Source organism: Furipterus horrens, unplaced genomic scaffold, assembly GCF_987537825.1.
Source record: "Furipterus horrens unplaced genomic scaffold, mFurHor1.1.pri manual_scaffold_9, whole genome shotgun sequence".
NCBI lineage: Eukaryota > Metazoa > Chordata > Mammalia > Chiroptera > Furipteridae > Furipterus > Furipterus horrens.
Window position 1 is genome coordinate 1,875,803 of NW_028327179.1, and position 19,732 is coordinate 1,895,534.

The window sequence follows — 19,732 nt, forward strand, 5'->3', positions numbered from 1 at the left end:
CTGCCACCCTCACGCGGGGCCCGCTCCAGATTGTCCAGGAATAAGACATAACCGCATCCTGACCCGCAAAGTCCCCTTGGCAAACATCTTCCTGCTCTTCTCACCCCCCAAACGCGGAGCAGCACACAGCACACGCTACACTCAGCCTGTTTCTGTTCATTCCTATCCTTCCCCCTAGAATTCGAATAATTTTAAGGAACTGGACGGTCTCAACCACGGGTACGCGGACAAGTCGGAAGAATCCAGAAGCGTCGGAGGCGCGGCTAGTTTCACGTGGCCCGTCGCCATCAGCGGGCATTGCGCCGGGCTCCAGTCTCTGCAGTCCCAGCGACCTGCCACCAAGACTCATTTATTGGCAATTTCAAATACTCAGAGGCAAAATGACACGTTTCCTTGGCACACACGCCACGCACAGGGCAGCGTCCCCCCCTCCGAACCGTGCGCAGGACCGGAAGTCAACGATGCGGGTTTGGCCTGCAGGCAGGGAGCGCACCCAGTCCCGGTGCCCTCGCCTCGTGGCGTCCTCGGCAGGGACTGTGGGCATCGGGCAGGCGCGCTTCTGCCACGGTCCGGTCTTCCTGGTGATTCACACGAGCAAGGGCACCTGCGGGGAAGAGACAGCCCCCGTTACTCAGGGTCTGGTGGAAGCCAGGAGCGCAGATGGCAGGGTGCTGAAAGGCACCTGCACATCCATCCTGGCGATGTCACTTGTGCAACATGCTGAGGCCTTTTTTTAAAAAAAATTCTCACCCAAGGATGTGGTGTCGTTGATTTTAGAGAGAGAAACATCGATTGGTTGCCCTCTGTAGGTGCCCTGACGGGGGATCAACCCCACAACCCAGGTACGTGCCCTGAACGGGAATCGAACCTGCGACCTTTTGTTGCCCTGGGTGATGCTCCAACCACTGGGCCACCTGGGCAGGGCCAACGCACGGACTCCACCCTCCTCACAGGGCCACGGAGAAAATCAGGAGGAAAGGTACTGAAATGCTCGCCATGCCTTGCGGTGGCATCAGGAGAGAAAGCATGGGACCCTGGGGCCCCCCGACGTGTGTGCAGGCCCTGCCCCCTCCACAAGTGTCAGGGGTCCCCAGCCCTCTGTGCCTGTCCTAGTTTCTCTGAGCCTGAGGGGTCCGCCCCTCCCCTCAGCCTGCCTCTGCCTGGGGTGTTTCTTGATTCGGGACACTCCTTTCTTGCTAGGAAATGACTAGTGCTTCTTCCAGCATGAGCGCCCATAGCACCTTGGGAAAGGCTGCCCTGCTCCCAGAGCTCAGCGGGCCAATCCGATCACTCCCGCCCTGCCCCTCCCCACGCTCTCGGTCACCCAGACTGTGACTTGTCCCAACAGGTCATCTCCCTCCCCGCTGGAGTTCGGGGATCCTGAGGCGGGAACCACGCTACTCACCACGACACCCCAGCGGCCGAGTTACTATTTGTGGTGGGAATGAGTGGCCCCAACTGCATATGTTCCTGTTCCCCTGGACAGGAGAGCTCGCCCTGGGCTCAGGCCAGCCCCACCCCGCCTACATCGCCCCGACCCCGGCCCCGCCTCATCTGCACTGCCCCGCCCCATCCATGCTGGCTCTGCCCCATCCACACTGGCCCCGCCCCACCTGCACTGCCCCTGCCCCATCCATGCTGGCTCCGCCCCATCCACACTGGCCCCGCCCCACCTGCACTGCCCCGCCCCATCCACACTGGCCCCGCCCCACTTGCACTGCCCCCGCCCCATCCACGCTGGCCCCGCCCCATCCACGCTGGCCCCGCCCCACCTGCGCTGGCCCCGCCCCATCCACGCGGACCCCGCCTTGTCCTTTTAACTTGGGAAGCCCCAGCATGGGCCTCACGGTAACCTTCTCACCTTCCTCAGCCTGGCGGCCCCCGTGCCAGAGCGGATGGCGTCCATCAAGGCCTGCCTGGCGTCCACAGGGTTGCTGAGGGGGCTGGAGCTGGACCTGCCCGCTGTCCTGGGTGTGCAGGGAGCTGGGGCAGCTGGAGGGGCTGGGGGTGGCAGGGCGGGCGGGGGCTGGCTGTCCAGATCTTCCAGCGCACGTGCAGAGCTCGCGGCCTCCCGGAAGCTCCGGAGCTCCTCAGAGGCACAGGACGTCACCTGGCAAAGGGACAGTTAAGTGACAACTTCCCAAGGGCTCCTCCTGAGGGCAGTGCATGGCTGGGTACCTTACCCTGGCCCAGGGGAGCCCGCGGGGAGGGCTGTCTGCTCGCTGTCCCCGAGCGGCCCCACTGGCCAGTGATGGGGGCAGGCAGCACAGGGTCGTCCTGTCCCACTGAGACCCCTGGTCTCCTGCTGGCTTGGCACGTGACAGGCCCGAGGCCACACACCCCAGGTCGGGGAGGACCCACCCCCAGTCCTCAGGGCGCAGGAGCCCGTCGTGCCCTTCCCGGGATCCCCGCTACGAGGCCGCGTCTGCTCTCCACCCTGAAGCCTCGCTGGCCTCTCACGTCCCCAGGAGCTTGGAAATGCTCCGTGCCAGGCGTCCAGGTGGGAAGGGGGGAAATGGTGGGCACTCTCCCCCCTGCCCCTCCTCGCCAGTGTGCGTGTGGCAGCTGGGCCACCAGGGAGTGGCTCCCCGTCGGCGCAGAAGGCCCAGCGCTGCGCTGCGTGTGCAGAGCCTGCCCAGACACATGTGGCCGTGGGTCTGCTGCCTTACCTTCCTCAGGCTGCAGGCCCCGCGGTGCCCCCGGATGGCCGCCAGCAGGGCCGAGTGCTCGCTCTCTGACTCCATGTAGGACAGCTTCTTGGGTCCCCCCTCTGCGCTGTGCTCCGGTGTCTAAAACACGAAGTGTCAACACATGTCGCTCAGAAGACAGAGAGGCGCTCCTGAGAAGCAGCCCAGAAGAAAACCAAGACGGAGTGTGGGAGGCCCGTGGGGGAGCTTATAGGCCCTGCCTGTCCGAAGGCCGGGGCTTCCCTGGACACCTGTCTGGTCACGATGCCCGGTGGGCCCTCTGCTAAATGACAGCCATGACGTATCTGCGGAGACCTAGGAGTCTGGCCCCTGGTGCCGGCCCGCTCCTGTCATCTGTCCTGGCTTTCCAGGGCTAACTCGCACGCGTTTTTAAGTCCTGCAGACTTGGGTGGGCATCCTGGGTCCCTGCTCGCTGGCAGTGTGGCTTGCCCCTGGTCACTGGGCCTCCCCATGAGTCCGTGTCCTCATCTAGAACATGGAGGACAGGGCTCACCCGCGTCCCCAGCTCATCAACCTCCACGGCGCACCCGCCACTGGAGGCAACCCTCCCGAGGCATCGCCTCGCCTGGGGTTTTCGAGGGGCTGTTGTCTAGGGTGTAGCAATGAAATGAGACCCTATTTGTGATGCACGAAGGCTGAGATATGGGGGAGGCATGTTCTAAGAACGCCCTCTTGCTGCTGAAGAATGTCTGGCAGGCGGGCCCGGCCCGAGGGCCCATTAACTCCCTCCGCTGCTCGAGGACCAGCTGCAGGAGACGCAGCCCTGCCTCTCACCCCCAGACTGCTCAGGGCAGCCTCTTCCCCAGGCTCGGGGGCCCCCGGGGCTGCGTGGAACAGCCCACACCGCCCGCTTTCTGTTTTCCCTGGTTCTGTTCAGCTCCTCCGAGTGCAGGGAGACCGAACTGGGTCCAACCCAAGCCCGCACGCCCCGCATCGGCAGCGGCCCCTCTCCCCCCAGCACCCCTGAGCTGACAGGTCTGGAAGGAGGGCCCTGCCCTGCGGGCGGGTGCCCGCGTGTTCACCTTTCGCAGCCTGTCCTTGCCTCCTGCTGTGTGGATGGCTTCCATCAGGGCGCTGTGCAAGGACGTGTCCTTGGGTGCTGGCCTCTGGATGACGGGTCTGAACTTCTTCTTTGGCCCAAAGATGCTGGGTGGCGGTGTGCTGTCTGGGTCCTGAATTTCCGTGCACAGCACTCCAGGCTTTTCCGCCTCCTGGACGGTGGTGTGGCTGTTCACGCTGGACGCCCCTGGAGTGTGGGGGGGCTCGCTGTGGTTGGGGGCCCACCTGGAGCCGTTCACCAGGGACCAGCTAGGAGCCTGATCGTCTCCGGAGCCAGGGGGTGGGGGCTCAGTGCTGTCTGGCACTGAGCGGGTCCTGGGGTTACTTGTGCTCTGCTTTCCCCCAAAACCACAGCTCAGTCCCATGGAGTCACGCTCTGTCTGGGCAGCTGTGACGAGTGGGACGTAGATGGCCCTGTGGGTGCCCGCGGGACAGTCTTGCAGACACAGCTTTCCAGGGGGGCTGCTGATGTGCCCCCCGGGCGGGGGTCCTCCTGCTGACTCCTCCCCATTGGTGCTGGGAAGGTGGCCGCAGGGCATCTTTGCCTCCTCCTTACGCCCGCGTGGCTCTGGGCACGGGCTGCGGGTGGTGCCACCTCTGGTAGCGCGAGGCCGGCCGCTGCGCTCCCGCCCCCGGCCCTCCCAGGTCTTCTCGGCCCCGTCGGCGTGGGCTCGAGGGGACCCTATCCGCTTGGCGATGGCCGAGGCCACGTACTGACTGGACGTTCTTCTCTGAGGCTTGAGAAACAGGATATGGGGGGTGTGAGCTGCTGGCACTTTTGTGGGACAAGGGGCTGTGGAAGGTGGCCGGCTGGGCGCCTCCTGCAGGGGTCCGCCATCCCCGTGGTGGGCAGGTGGCTGCCGGGGCGGTGCCGCTGTGGGGTCTGCGGAGCCTCTGCTTTCCTGACGCGGAGACTTGGCTGCTGCCGTGGGGGTGGGGGGCCTCCTGGCCGAGCTCCCCACAGGCCGGCCGGAGCGTCTCTCCAAGGAGCCGGCCCTCTGGGGCTCTCTGATGCTCCCCACGAGCTGGGGTTCTTTCTCAGGAGCAGGTGGGGACGGCACCACAACCCTGCCCCCGTTCACGTGAGGACTCACCAGGTTCCCCAGCTCGTCAATCTTGATGGCGCCCATGGAGAGTGACACCCCTCGGTCGTAGCACCTCCTCTCGGACTTTGGGGGGACAATTTTATACGTCGTGAGGCCGTATTTAAGTCCGAAACTGCCCCCTGGGTGCTGGCCTCGCTGGCACCACGACAGAGGTGCTGAGACGCCCCTCTCGTCATCACGGTCCCTCTCTGTCCCTGGCGGAGAGCTCACAGCCTCGACGGCTCGTGGCCGCCCGCTGACAGCAGAGCTGGGCTCCTGGCCTCTCTCCTTTGCACCCCGGTCCCGCTGGTGGTGCTCGGGGGTCACCCTGGGCTCTGCTTCAGTGGGAGGCACATCTGCACAGCTTTCGGACAAGGCTGGTCTCATGTCCTTCCCGACGTCGGGGGCAGGAGCGGACGCCTCAGGCCTGCCTGCCCACTTCCTTCCACGCTGCTGCTGGGGCTCCGCTGGGGCCAGTGGCAGGGGGGCCGACCTGCTGGCCACGCAGCCCCTGTCGAAGGACCCGGCGTTGTTGTTCCTGTTGGAGAACAGCCCCGGTTCCACGGGATCATCCACTTCCCCTATAAACGTCACTGGGATGGCGTCAGGGTCGCCGTCGGGGCTGATAGCGTCCTGCACGCAGCGGCCAGACACGCTGTTGAGGGAGCTGGTAAGAGAGCTGGTGTCGGTCTCGTAACTCTCCGCCACGTCTGCAAAGAAGCGCACACAGGTCACGGACGGCCGCTCTCCGGCCTGCGCGGGCTCCTGCAGCAGCGGCGCGGTGGCCTGGTTTCCCCACGGTGGTGCCCTCTGCCTACGGTATCTGCTACATTTCAGAGTGTCATTTCGGCTCAGCACCTGCATTTTTGCCTGGGGCCAGCGTCACCACCACCGCTGCTCAACAGAGGGGCAGGGGGCCGGACTCTTGCTGTCTCAGGAGGAGGGATTTAGGTACACTTTGCAGACATCCTTCACTTAAAAAGATCTGTGAACCTGTGCCTTCTGGACACAGTGTCTGCCCCGGGGCAGGAGGGTGACCACCACCTTGCTCCTGTTCACCAGGGCACCACCAAAGCTGCAGACCACGGCCCTGGCCCACAGGGCGCGTGACCAACCCTTGAGCAGCTCAGCGTTCGCCCTGAGGACGCCGCTGTCATGGGGCGGAGCTCAGGACATAGATGACCCGCTCCGCCAGCTGTGCCGCCCAAGGACAGAAAACTGACGAGCGCTGTGCGCCTCAGGGCTCTGTTTTCCCCTCGTTTGTGTTAAGGCGTGGCCGACTTCTGGTTTATTCTCGCCTTGTGCCTTTGCTGTTAAGGTTTCCTCGCTGTTTGCTGCGATTATCTGCACCAGCTGTGGCCTGGCAGTGCCACCCCCGGCCACCTCCCCGGGACGGCAGTCCCAGGGGATGCTCCACTATTAGTGAATCAAATTAACAAAGGAAGCCGTGCTCCTGGGCTGCCCAGTGTCTCCCTAGGTAACTTGGGGAACTCTTTTCTTACTCCATGGGGAGTACTTTTCACTGTGCAAAGTCAGTGTTATTGCGCGCAGGCTCTGGGCACCACTGGGCCACCCCCGGGGGGCTGACTGGAACCCGTGCTCCCTGCGGGCTCGGCCCTCCCATCCGGGCTGTTTTCAGACTGAACTTCTCTTCCTTCCAGAGGCTTCTCCGCATGGGGCTATGGCACAAAGTGTTGTCAGAAAGGTGGCCTCAGAGTCCCTGCTGCACAGGGTGTGTCCCTGAGCAGGGCGCTCCTTACCTTCCGGGTCCTCGTCCAGGTCTGCCCGTGTTTGCTCGAAATGACTGGCAATGAGCAGGTCTCTGTCATCACCAGGGACGGCCACAGCCTTTTCAGCTCTGGGGAAGATCAGAGGGAGCAAGAGCATTCACGTCTGTATCACGCATCCAACTCACAGCTTTCTAGAGATACCCAAGGGAGGTGCGACTCATCTTCAGGTTCATGCTGTTGTACATACACTCCCTGGACCACTGCGGTCCTCGGAGCTGCTGAAACACAGACGGCATGTGGTATGTGTGTGTGGTGTGTGGTGAATGTGTATGCCACATGTGTAGTGCATGTGTGAGGAGTGTGTGCCCGTGTGTGGTGTATGTGTTGTATGTGCATGTGTGGAGTGTGGTGCATGTGTGTGTGAGCTATGAGTGGTGTGTAGTGCATGTATGTGTGGACTGTGTGCACATGCAGAGTGTGGTGCATGTGTGTGTGTGTGTAGAATGTGTGGTGCATGCATGTGTGTGAGGAGTGTGTGCATGTGTGTGTGTGGAGTGTGTGCATGCATGTGTATGTGAGGAGTGTGTGGTCTGTGTGCTGTGAGTGGTGTGTGGTGTGTATATATGTGGAGTATGTATACATGTGTGGAGTGTGTGCATGTGTATATGTGTAGTGCGGTGCATATCTGTGTATGTGAGGTGTGCATATGTGTGGAGTATGTGTGGAGTGTGTGTGCATGGCCCCGAAGGGTGAGCAGCTCCCAGACCGTCCCAGCTCCCACTCACCCGCGGTCCAAAGTCCAAGCCTCCAGTGCCCCGCCCGCCACAGCACGGACGGGCTGACGTGCCAGCAGGGCGCGCTGGTCCGTGTGCTGGCGCCAGGGCAGCCGACCCCCGCCTCGGACGGTAATAAGGAGAGAGGCTGCCTGGAGGCTGAGTTTGCAAAGGCGCACGGTAGCCAGGGGCGGGACCTTCTCACACACTCGCCCCAGGCAGCCAGGCGTCCCCACGCCCATGAGGAGGCCCGCTTGGGCCCCGAGTCCCCGGGGGTGGAGGCTGCAGGCTCTGGCCAGTGGCGTTGCCGGGCTCACAGCCCCCCTGTGTGTGCACCCCAGCAGGGTGGCCCAATGTGCCCCTCCCCACAGTTTTACTCTGGCTGAAGTCTGCACCCTGGACAGGTGACAGCCGGGACAAGGGCTTGGAGGGCCAGAGTGTGCCGCCCCCAAAGCCATGCTTCCTGGGCCCGTTCACAGGAAATATAAAAACCACCCTGAGGATAATGACGCCAATGAAAAATCCTAACAGCAGGGACAGTGGCGACAGCCCCCACTCCTACCCCATCAGGGCCTCCTCCCAGACCCGACAGGCAGAGGCACTACCGGCGTGTGGCCTGGCCTCCTGCGGAGTCACACGTAGACCCTGCGCCAGGCTCCCAACTGAGCTCTTCTGCACAAATTATCTGTCATTCTCCCCAGCAATTTGTCAGGCAGAGCGTGCTGGCAGTACTGCCTCTTTACAGGGAGCAGCCGGTGTCAAGACTCTACAGACCTGCCCAAGGTCACGGGGGCTCTTAAGGCTGGGGAGGGGGACCAGCCAGGTCTGGTGACCAGGGCACAGGTGTGAAGACATCAGCCCGCCTGCTCAGGAGAGCTGGCCTCGCCTCGTGTGTGGCACCGGGACAGTAGCACCCCTGGAACACTGGCTACTAGATCAGTTAGAAGGTGGTCTTTGCGGGGACGCTTGTCTCCAGGCTCCTGCCACATGAAGAACGGAGACGTGTAGATGGCAAGTGTCAGTATCAGGGGAAGCTGGCATCTTCCCGCCGATGGTTGGCACTGAGGACCCGTGTCCGGCACTGTTCATCAGACCCGGAAGGTGACGCCTAAAGACGCTGTGCTCAGTCCTCACGTAGCCAAGTTTGTATTCTGACCAATGAGTCCTTCTTACTCGGTCATCATGTCCTTTTGGGAGCCAGGAGGTGGCTTCCGGATTTTTCTCAGCTAATGTTCTCTGACAAGCCAGGCCAAGGGTCAGTGGGAGATGTGTCTGCTCGTGGGCCGATTAATAAGGACCATGGGGGCATGGACTGCTTGCACCTTGGACTTTAATTATGTCAATGCATTTTACTACAACCACGCTTTTCTCTTTTGTGGAACGGAATGGTCCATACACATCCGATGCAAATATTTAATAACATATGTGGCACAGAAAAATGGAAAGCTCTGTATAAAATAGCATTTGAGCCAGGGAAATTGAGTACTTTTTAAATGCCAGCTCTTAGTTCAGGGTGTCTGAAGCCCAACTGAACAAAATAATATCCATGTTTTTCCTTCAGAGTATTTGCCTTTACTTCAAACGATGCAAAATCACATCGCCTGATGCGAACAGAAGGATATCCACAGAAAGGAAAATGAACTTAAGATAGACATTCTGCTGGTGGTGCTATCAGTTTATAAATATTAAGCTACAGAGTACAAATCATCGTGAGCTGGTGAAGAAGCAGTGACTCGGATGCGCCCACTGTCGCCCCTGGTTTTAACTGGAAAGCAACGTGGACACGTCCCTCACGAAACAGAAACACCGCTGCAACTCTGTAAGAACTTCGGTTCATTCGCCTGTGTTTTGATAATTTACCTTAAGAAGATAACCCCTACAGGAGGAAAAATACAAACACAACAGCATCCTCATATTCATGGGAAGATCTCCAAGTGTGCAAGAGTAGGGAGCGAGCTGAACCTGTGTGTTGATTCCACGGGACATGAAATCAGTCAGTATGGTGATCATGCCGCCTGCGTAGAAATACAGGTCACCGTTCTGTGCAGAAATCCAGACAGACATAGTTGACCCTGAACAAGACGGGTTTAAAGTGCATGGATCCACTTTTATGCTGGTTTTTTAATTAATAAATATATAGTCGGCCTGTCCTGTCCCCAGGTCTTCTATCTGCGCATTCAGCCAAGAAGGACGAGAGGCAGTCGGGGTCCTTGGGTGTCAAGGGCCGGCTGTGTGACCCGTCTACGCCATTTTATTTTAGAAGCTTCAGTGCCTTTGAGTTTGGTATCTGTGGGGGTGGGCATTCTGGAGCAAACCCCCTGCAGATACTGAGGGATGACTGAGTGTTTAGAGTTGAAAGTTCTGCTCAGACTTTTGAGAGCAGGGGGCTGGCACCCCTAACCCTTGGTATGTTGTTCAGGGTCCACGGTACGTTACATATGATGACCGTGATGGCCTGTAACACCTGACTGCGGCCGAGGGGGAGGCGGCAATCTGGTCACCCACCGGCAAGGGTGGCTTTGTTGAAATTAGGAATTACAGTGAATTTTATCCTTTTTTTTTTTAAAGAATTATGTTCACTTTGGTACAAAGCAGCCTGAGTGATAAAACTGTTTTTTAAATTTATATAATCTTTTGAACCTCTAGTGAACAATAATTCTTTTTAACAAAGTGGCAAAATCACCGGGCTGGGAGGGCGGGAGGGTCAGCCAGGGCTGGCATTTCTCGGGGGCTGCTGAGCCTGCCGTCTCCGGGCAGGGACTCCCCTTGGCCAGTGCAGCTGGCTCTTCCTGAGGCCATGCTGGGCCCGCACTCTGGGCCCTGGACTTCGGCGTGAATGGGTCATCTGGCACAGCCAAAGCCAATGGCAAAGTGTCTGTGTCGCTTTGCAAATATAAAATCTCAGAAGGGAGAGATTTAGTGATATTTGTTTCTCCTTCCTCACCCACTGCCAAGGGCTACTGATAGATTATAACTCTCTCTCTCTCTCTCTCTCTCAACCACAGTGAGGCACTCTGTCCCTGGGCCAGGGCGCAGCATGCTCTGGACAAGCAGCAGGGCCCAAGTTCAAGTCCCTGAGGAGTGGGGAGCTGGCCAAAAGCACCAGCGTCTTCTTGGCTAGAGGGGAGCGCTTGGATGCTCTCTCCTGGCATTGCTCCCCAGCCCAACACACACCCTAGTCCTCAGGTATGGCTCTTAGTGACAGTTTGTTTTGGCTTCAGACCAAGAAAACAAAGGACAAACATAGGTCAGACATTCTGATTCCGGGCTGCCCATGTTGAACAAACGTTGCCAGCGGCATTTTCTCACGCGGGGTGTGACTCCGCAGGGAACGGGGATGTGAAAGCCACCGCTGAATCAAACACGAGGGACCAAGGGTGACACTGGGGAGCTTCAAACCAGAGTCCGCCCAGGACGTGGAACTGCCCGGTGGGCCCGCTTCCCGCAGGGCAGGCGGCAGGGGACCGGAGGGGCAGGGGTCTGGGCCGATGGCCTCGGCTCTCACAGACGAGAACTGAGGCCGCTGGGGCAAGTCAGTGCCGGGAAAAACAGGGGCTTTCTGGGTTGGGTTGGTTTCGTTTCATATGAAAAAGAAAAAGAAGAGCCTGAGCTAACAATGACCCATTCTGGCCCGTTTGGTCATTTTTCTGCTGGATGTGGCTACAAGAGTTTCTTCAGGTGATGTATCCAATGGCAAAATCATGGGGGGGGGGGGCGGGCGGGCAACAGAGTTAGAGAGAAAAAGATGTCCCTTTCAGGTGGCAATATGATTTGCAAATGACAACCAAACCAACCCAGAGGATTTAAAAACAATGACTCGGTAACCTAAAGGAGAGAAGCCTGGGAGAAGACACCCCTGAAAACAGTCATGTACCCTTAACCTCCCCCTCCTGTGAAGAAATGTGCCTGTGCGTACGCTGCCCGAGTTCTAGCACCACGTGCCCACGAGAGATGTAACGGGAGCCGCCACCGTAATCTTAGGTCTTCTCACAGTCCCACTAAGGAAGGGAGAAGAAGGAGGTGAGGCTGAGTTTAATTAAACCTTGCTTAACTTTAATTAACATACTTTATGTAACTCAATTTTAACCCAAATTATTTTCATCATTCCTACCTGTAATTACTATTAAACCGTGTCTCGTTTTCTAGGCCAAATTTGGAATATGGGTCACACTTACAGCGCATCCGACTTTGGCCCTGTGACCAGTGCGTGTTGTCAGGTGTGGCCCACGGCTGACAGCTATCGTCCTGATCAGCTGAGCTCTCCTGGGTCTGAAATGTTGTTTTGTAAAGATAGCTACAACGTCTCGGGGTCTTTCAAGGTATTAAAGTTTGTAAGTGTTCCCATGGGTCCAAAGTTCCTGTAGTTACAAAGTGTCAGGGTTCTGGGTGGTATAAAATGTTTCTAACGTATATTTCTATAGTTACAAAGTTTCAGGGCTTTGGAGGGTGTAACATGTTTCTAAAGGTTCCCAAGGTCAGAGCTCCTAGAGGTACGAACGACCAGGGCTTGGACTAACCCCTTTGCCAGCCCCTCCACCAGAGACCTCTGTGTCTCAGTTCCGTAGAAGGACATGACACCACGAGGCTGAAGGGAACAACAGTGTCTCACTTCCCTGGACATCATGTCCACTGCCCACCGACCGGTGGGGCTGAGAAGGAACTTCAGGGGTTTCCAGGCGGAGGGGAGAGGGCAGCAGGCAATTGGGGAGGGAGCCCACCCCCTGGAGAAGCTACGCCTCGTGTCTTCTGTGGCTCTGCACGATTTCAGTGAGACCCCGCTGCTCACAACCAAGCCCGAAGCACACTGGCCCCATTTCCCTCCTGAGCCCCACGTGGCACTCCTACAAGGGAGCCCAGTCCGTGCTGCCCCTGGCAGACAAACTCCCCAATAAAGGGAGGACCTTCCACAGCATCTGTACGGGAGGGGAGCTGGGCTTTCGCCCCTGAATGGAACAGGTTCAAAAGGACACTTTCAGCTGAGCAGGAAGAGCTCTGGAGGAAACAGTACTGTCTTCAACTCGCCAAACGGGCACCCCGGGCCATCCTAGCTGAAGTCTCTACAACTTTGCCACTTGTGGGGTGCAGAGAAAGGAGAAACTCCCAAACACATGGGCACTTCACTGGGCAGACCCTATAGACATGGGTCTTCTCAGGCCACAGAGGGTCTTACGCTGTCCCCAGCAGTACTCAGTGAATTCTGGAGAACCAGGGAAGTGGCAACAGAGTCAGGGTCTCAGGCAGAGTTGAAGCCCATGGATGGTCCTTAGTTGACAGTGGCGTTTCTGCAGGCTGTGGTGACTGAAGCTGCTGGGGACAGCTGTATCACCTTCAGAACCCACTCCCCCTCCGAGAGGCCCAGCCTTGCCCAAGGCCTGACACTCGGCAGAGGATGGGGAAGGGTAGGGCCCTACCAGGCTCAGCGTCATGACTGCAGGAAGGACACGTCTTCCAGAACACGAATGGCCGTGTTAGAATTGGCTGCAGACGCTGGTGTGAGAACCAGGGCAGGGCTGGGGGCTGCCGAAGGGGCCAGCAGCCAGAATGGCTACAGTGATCTGTCCCCTGCAAGTGGCTTACAGGTGTGGTCTCGGGGTCGCACGCCAGGGGCACATGAAGAGAACCACTCAGTGGCAATGCCGTGGGGACTGGCCTCAACCCGCCTAACCTCCCCGGGAGGGCAGGGTGTCAGGAAAGGTGCTCGCCACTCCCACTGCTCTCCATCCCGCGGCGATTCCCTGAACACAGCGTTCCTGTGCAGGGTTCCTGTCCAGAGGGCAAGGGCGGGGCCTCGCCTCCGCGAGCAGGGGCGGGCTCTGCCTGTCAGCGTGGGTCTGGGCTGCCAAGCCCCCTCGCTCGGAACCTGACCACGGACCAGTCTGGAAACCTGGACCTGGCCTGCTTTATCGAGGCTCCCCTGAGCTTTGCAGACTTGCTTTTCGGCCCAGCACTGGCTGTGACTGGACAGCTCCGGCCCAGCCCTGGACAGCTCCAGACCCGTGACTGCAGCATTTGTCATGGCTTTTACTATGTCACTGAGAGGAAGATGCAATGTGCTCCCAACTTTATGTGTGAGGAGATATTTTGCAAGCACAGACCAGGCGGGAGCTCAGAGATGACCACCGGCTGGAGAGCTGGGCTCCCCCAGCAAAGGAAAGCGACCTGCAGAGACACCCACGGTGCTCCCTCTCCTAATGCCGAGAGTCACAGTGACAATGGGACCACATGCGCAGGGGCGGGGGGCCCGCAGGCTCGCTGTACCTCTGACAGGTGGGTGGCATTCTCTGAAGATGCATAAGCACCGCGCGAGGGCCAGACAACTGGGGGTGGTGGTGGGGGCCCGCTGTAGGCAAGTGAGGGTCCAGAGCCCCTCCCTGCCCCCGTGCGACTCAAATTCAGGGCTACCTGAGATGAGGGGAGCACACCGTGCCCTTCTCCCTGTCTGGGTAAGGCAACAGCTTCCAAAGGCGCCACCATTATCCTGGCTGAGGTCACAAACAGCATGAGCTCTCTTACTGGGACAGAAGTCAGCGTTTTACACAACCCCCCCTGCCCCCCGCTCCGGAACGGTTACAAATGTCTGCTTAGTTTCAGACGTGGAGCGTGGCGCGGGCAGTCCCCACGCAAACCCGCAGCAAGGCCCTGAGATTACGGAGAAAGGGGTTTTTCTTCACGTGAAGTGGACTAAGAAGGAAACGCTGTACTGCTGCTCCGCCCCCACGGAGGCAAACGGCGCAGGCCAACCTCGGCCACAGAAGCTTGTGGGGGGCGCGTAAGAGATGGACCCGTTGCTGCCTTCTAAGCTCCTGCATAATGAAATATGAACTTGTCCTTGGAATGGGCCTCGGGCCTGAAGAGCGAGACATTAAAATTATTAGAGAGCAAACAAACAAACAAAAACTGGGGGATTACTCATGATTAGCTGTTAGGTAAAAATGAATCAAAATGAAATATCATTGATGCTACAAGTACATTAACCAGATGAACACTTGGGTTCCCAGGGACAAGTCGGAGCAAAATACTAAAAGGATGAAAGCGCTCGTTCACGCTGGTGAGTGGCTGATGAATTACTTTTTATTATTCTAGTCTATTTCCGCTAATGCTTTTGTAACCTAATGTGGTTGGTTCTTAAAATTGTCTAAAAGGTCAAAACACTTCATGGGCTGCTTTTTTCTAGAAGAATAAAGAAAAAGCAGTTGTGGTAGCAATGGCTGAATGAGCTAGAACCACAGAGAAGAGCACTGGACCAGACAGAGGTGCATCTGGGAACTCGATACATGACCAGAATAAAACCAGGAGTCGGTGGGAGGAAACAGACTCCTTCCTCAGATCACACCCGGAAATAAACCCAGGCAGCCCAGAAGCCCAACGGTGAGACAGCAACACTGAACTTCTACAAGGAATGAAGACAACCTAACAGCACGATAAGAGAAGGGGTCTGCGATATGCAAACATCACATGGATTCGGGAGCGAAAAGGATGGACTTAACAATGCTAAAACCAAACAGCAAGTTTTATCTAACCACCAAGAAGTTAAATTCAAGCCAGAGTCCTAAAGACTCTCTGCGTGTCACCGCCGACACAAGAGACATTAACGATCGTTTTCAAAGCCGCAGCACAATTTTTAAAGAAGGTCCAAGTCCACGAAAAGGCCCCTCACAGGAGAGGAGAACCACGTTGCTTGTAAACACGTGACATGCTGCTGGCTCTCACAAACCAGCTCCTCGTGAACCAAAGCCAAACGCAACGCCACTGGCTGCCGTCCCGCGTGCTGGTCAGCGGAGGCGGCGGGGCCACTGCGGGCCGTGCCCACCAGACAGCCGTTCTGCACAGCAACTTCTCAGCCACCCACAAAAATCCAAAAAGCGAAGAATGGGTTTTTCTGAGAGTCTAATAACTTCTCTTCTGGAAAACTCCCTCTGTGTGCGGACAGAGCACGCGTTCACCTTGCTTCCGATGGGGGAAACCCAAACAGCCTGAGGGGTAAAGGCCCCCGTGGTGGCGCTGCTTACACGAGGGGCCACACAAACGTGCCCTTCCTCCTCGTTACTGACCGACTCCCGCACGCCTGGAAGGAGCGTGCAGACGTGGCTGTAAATAACGGCCCCGGGGCACCACGTCGAACGACCCCTCCCCCGGAGGCCAGGCGGGGACCCCCCTTTCCCAGCCCTCCGTGACTCACCTTGGATGCCAGTGCCCAGGGCCGTTTCTCTCCCACACGGGGCTCTTCGGGGGCCCCAGCTCCAGGGAGCCAGCCAGGTCCTGGTCACTGCAGTCCTCCTGGTCGGCGGCCCACTTCTCTCTGGACTTGGTGCTGTCGTGCTGGGAGTCCAGGGAGATGACGTCTGAGGGGGAGCTCACCACGCCCGAGTCCTCCGTCGTGTCCTCCGAGGCAAAGCAGCTGCCCACGGACACCGTCTCCTCGGCCTCCGAGGGCACCGGGGGGGCCCCGTCGGTGCCGCCGGGACTGCCGGGCCCCAGGGGCAGGCGCACTGCACAGAGCGGGGCAGGGACATGTCAGCCGCACCGCGGCGCCAGCACCGCCCGCCTGCCCGCCCGCCGACTCCCCGGCCCGCTGGGGTTGGGGACGCTGGGAACGAGGGGCTTCGGACACACGCTTCCTCCAGACACGCTCAGCGTGGGGGGCCCACGGGCATATGTGTGGCTGAGAGCAAATATGCCCCCAAAGTCACCGCGTTTTGGATCCTGTACAGGGCGGGGGCAGACACTTAACAATTCAGGCCGATGGCACGGGAAGGCATTGTCTTCCAGACTGACCCTCGGTTTCACTGCTGCGGTTTAAAAATGAGTTCTCTTCTTTAAAAAGTAGGGTTTTAAAGACTCTCAACAAATTCAGAAATAAAGAATAGCGTTTGGGAATTTGTGATGACTACTCCACAGGACGTTTGACCTCTGGCCTAAAATAGTAATGCCACAGTCTTTGCCAACATCCAGCTGGGCCTTCATGTTGCTACGTGAGACCGTGAGTTCTGGTTTAAATAAGAGGTGATCTTGGGAGGGACCCTCCACGTCAAGTTGGCAAGAATCAGGGCAGCAGTATCCTGGGCAGAGGGGACAGGGCCCCCGAGCACCGAGCAATTCACCGCCCCGTAGGGGTGACGTGCCTGAGCTGCAGCTCGTCATCAAAGTCCCCGTCCTTCCCACGGGGGCCTGAGGAGGGGGGTGCCATGGCCCCTCAGCACACAGGTCAGGCAATCTGAACATGTGTTAGGTCGAGTGCGACTACTCTTCCCTTTCTGCCCGGGCTTTCCGGGTTTGGGAAATCTCTGTGTGGAGAAGAAACTTACTGATGCTGACATTGGAAAGACAGGTGCGCATGACCCGGAGCCAGCTCTACACCTGAGCTGTTTGTTTTTAATTTAATGTAGAGACAGATTTTAAACGTGGTGGCCCAGGAAATAGGGTCTGTGCTGCGCTGGGCTTCGGTGGCCTTGACTGAAAAATTATTTCTCCAAAAAAAGGCATAAATGCCTGCAAGGAATGAAGGCCATGGCATGCCTGCTGCACATGCCACACAGTCATGAACCGAGAGTCAAGTGACATCGGTTGGGTGGCATCATCATTGCACTCAACACGGCCATCGTTTTACCTGGACAGCAGACTGGTAACACAGAATTCACACACACACACACACACACACACACACACACACACACGTGCGCGCGCACACACTCACACACATGCACACACACACACACACATGCACGCACACGGCACCAGGGAGGGAGTTCCTGCTGGTGCTTGTGTCTGCGAGGTCCCACACAATGAAATAAAGGGAAGAACAGAAATTCAAAGACAGACAGGCCACAGAAGCTCCCGAGGAAAGACCAGCACACAAAGGGAGGCCTGTTCTGGGAGGCCCGAATGCCCAAGGCGATGTGTCCGGCCCAGTGAGTGCCTGCCAACAATGGCCCCTTTCTTTCCGCTTCCTTCCTGGCTTTTGTTGGAGGGCCCTTAATTAGAGGGCGAGCAGGAGAAGAAACACTGCCCATGAATTAATACAGGCAGACCTTTCCTGACCGCGGGTTGCTGATAAGCTGTCACACCTCCGAGGGTGGCCGGCAGCCCCGGTGGGCCATGCAGCCTGCGTCCCAGCCCGCAGACGTCAGCCCGTGGTCTCCGCTTGGAGCTGGCCGGCCCCGCCCCACCGTCACAGCAGCCCAGATGGCCCAGCAGACCCCTGTCCCCTGCCCTTCCCTCTGCCACTGTCCCTGAACAAGCAGGTCCATTAAAGGAACCCTTTTCCTTCCATGTAGTGTGAGCGAGCATCAGCCCACAGGGACCTGGACTCCGGTCCCCGCAGCGCAGTGGACAGCTGCCGGGGTGGGAGTCTGGACCCTCCGTCCCAGGCCCACCCGGGAGAGGGGGTGGCACCCAGCCCGCAGGACTGCGGCGAGGACGGAACGAGGCTCCAGTCCACAGCAGGGGCCCTGGCTGCCTCTGTTGCTGGGGTCGGTGCCAGCACGGAGGGGACACAGATCTCCAATCCGAGCGTGTCGGCTGTCTGGTGACTCCCAGCTCATGAGGGGGCAGGCAGACACACCAAGACGGACAATGGTGGCCTCCAGTCACGCCACCTCGAGGTGCGTTTGCACAGGGAGCGTGGGGCGGCCGGTCAGAGGCCGGTGTCGGTCGGCCCCGGTCGGCCCGGCTCCCACGTTGGCCCCGCCAGCGGCTCTCACTCAGGTGGGAAGTAGGACTCTCAGCTGGCCCCTCGGGGACACGAGGGACCCGCAGCAGGAGGCTTTTCCGACACACCCTGGCCAAACCTCAGCATCCACGGGGGTGCTGGGGGGACTCCACGCCCACCCACCCACTTTCCGTCCAGTTACAACATCGGGAATGCTGGCCCGGGCCTGCTTTCCGTCCCTGGGACGTGCCGAGGAAAGCGGATGAGCAAATACGGAAGGGACAGTGAAGAGTCACCGTTGGCAGCTGAGCCGACCGCACCCCCCGCCCCCGGCCGGGTGCGTGGAGTCAGGACTCAGAGCGCACGTGCGGAACTGTGTGAAGCGCACCGTGGAGGGCGCGGTTACCAGAGGCCCCTCACACCCAGGGGAGCCCCCATTTCTCATGGGTAACCTTCCCCAGGGCCGGGGGCTGCCATCCTTGAGCCCACTCGACGGGTGCTCAGTGAGGCCCCCCTGCGCGCCCGGGGAGCTGGTGCTGGGTGGGGGCTCCCCTGAGTGGGGTGAGCAGCACAGTCCCGCGGGCACCGAGACGGCACGGGCACCAGACCCCGAGGGAGAGGGACCCGGGTGGTGCCACCAGCCACGGGCAGGGGGACGACGGGAGGACAGGAGGACGGGGGCAGCCCGTTCAAGGCTCAGGGCCGTGCGAGTGACATCTGGACACACTTGGGGGGCAGCTGACACAGGCAGCTGGGTCAGGCGGCAGCAGCGAGACCCCGGGGGGCGCCCAGCATTCCCTGTGAGTTAGCGTTTCTTTCTGCCCGTCAGGGTCCAGCTTGGAATCAGACACCCTTGTCCCCCTGTCAACAGTCCCCCCCCCGCCCACCCCCTCATTATTGTTTCTCCTTCGGGCTGGTCCCTGCTGTTAACCCCACGCGCTATGACATGTTGTGACAATTTCTGAATGAGACAATGGTGCAGGGGCCTGGTGCTGTCCTCCAGACCCTCCTGGGTGCCCCAGTTCCCACCCTCCGCACCGAGGGCTCCCAAGAAGCCACTGCAGCAGGGACCCCCACCCTGGGCCAGCAGGGGACAAGCAAGAGTCCGGATCCCACATTTCAGTCCTCGGCTTCCTCTGAACGGTGAGCGGGCCTTCCCCTTTCAGCAAAAGAAGCAAGGTGGCTCCCCTAAGCTCCGCAGCCCCTTCTCAAGCTACAGTTCCGTCATCCTTCGATATTCCAGATCCAAACACAGGGTGTCGGCACTACTGGACAAAGGCCGCGTGACCTGCCGCGGGTCCGACGTGGGAGGCCACACCGCCCCTTTCCTTCCCACCGCCTGTCGGCCCTCCGCGCGGCCGTCGCTGCTTGTGAGTTAATGAGTGCACCGGCGTCCTGGCTTCTCTTAGGCATGAGCAGCCTTTGCGAACCAGAAAGTCCTCCCTGCACGACTTCTTGCAAATGGGAAACACAGTCTGTCTTCCGCAGAAGCCTGACAGGAACTCATGAGCAAACCTGCTCCCACGGGAGCACCCACCGAGCCGGCGTCAGGCGCCTAACCCTCCCCCGGGCTCCGGCACCGGGTCCGACCCCCCACGGCCCAGATGCATCATATCTGGTAACGAGCGAGGCCTTGCGAGGATGCTCCAGACCACGGGTGCAGAAGGCAAGCTGCATGCGCTCACTTTCAGTTCAGGACGATTTCCACTGAGCTCTGCTTCTGCGAAGG

The 19,732-nt window shown here is 59.1% G+C and overlaps 1 protein-coding gene across 1 annotated transcript in view; it reads right to left on the reverse strand.

Annotated features, from left to right (window-relative positions):
• Positions 1-470: 470 nt before the first annotated feature.
• The window catches only part of COBL (cordon-bleu WH2 repeat protein), a 123,593-nt gene continuing 104,331 nt past the window's right edge, over positions 471-19,732 (reverse strand). Inside the window, exons 11-16 of the mRNA XM_090287001.1 lie at positions 15,535-15,844; positions 6,613-6,710; positions 3,731-5,562; positions 2,670-2,789; positions 1,862-2,110; positions 471-604 (exon numbers count right to left, since the gene is read on the reverse strand). Coding sequence (XP_090143127.1) covers positions 587-604; positions 1,862-2,110; positions 2,670-2,789; positions 3,731-5,562; positions 6,613-6,710; positions 15,535-15,844 — 2,627 coding nt within the window. The 3' untranslated portion in view covers positions 471-586. The remainder of the gene's footprint in view (positions 605-1,861; positions 2,111-2,669; positions 2,790-3,730; positions 5,563-6,612; positions 6,711-15,534; positions 15,845-19,732) is intronic.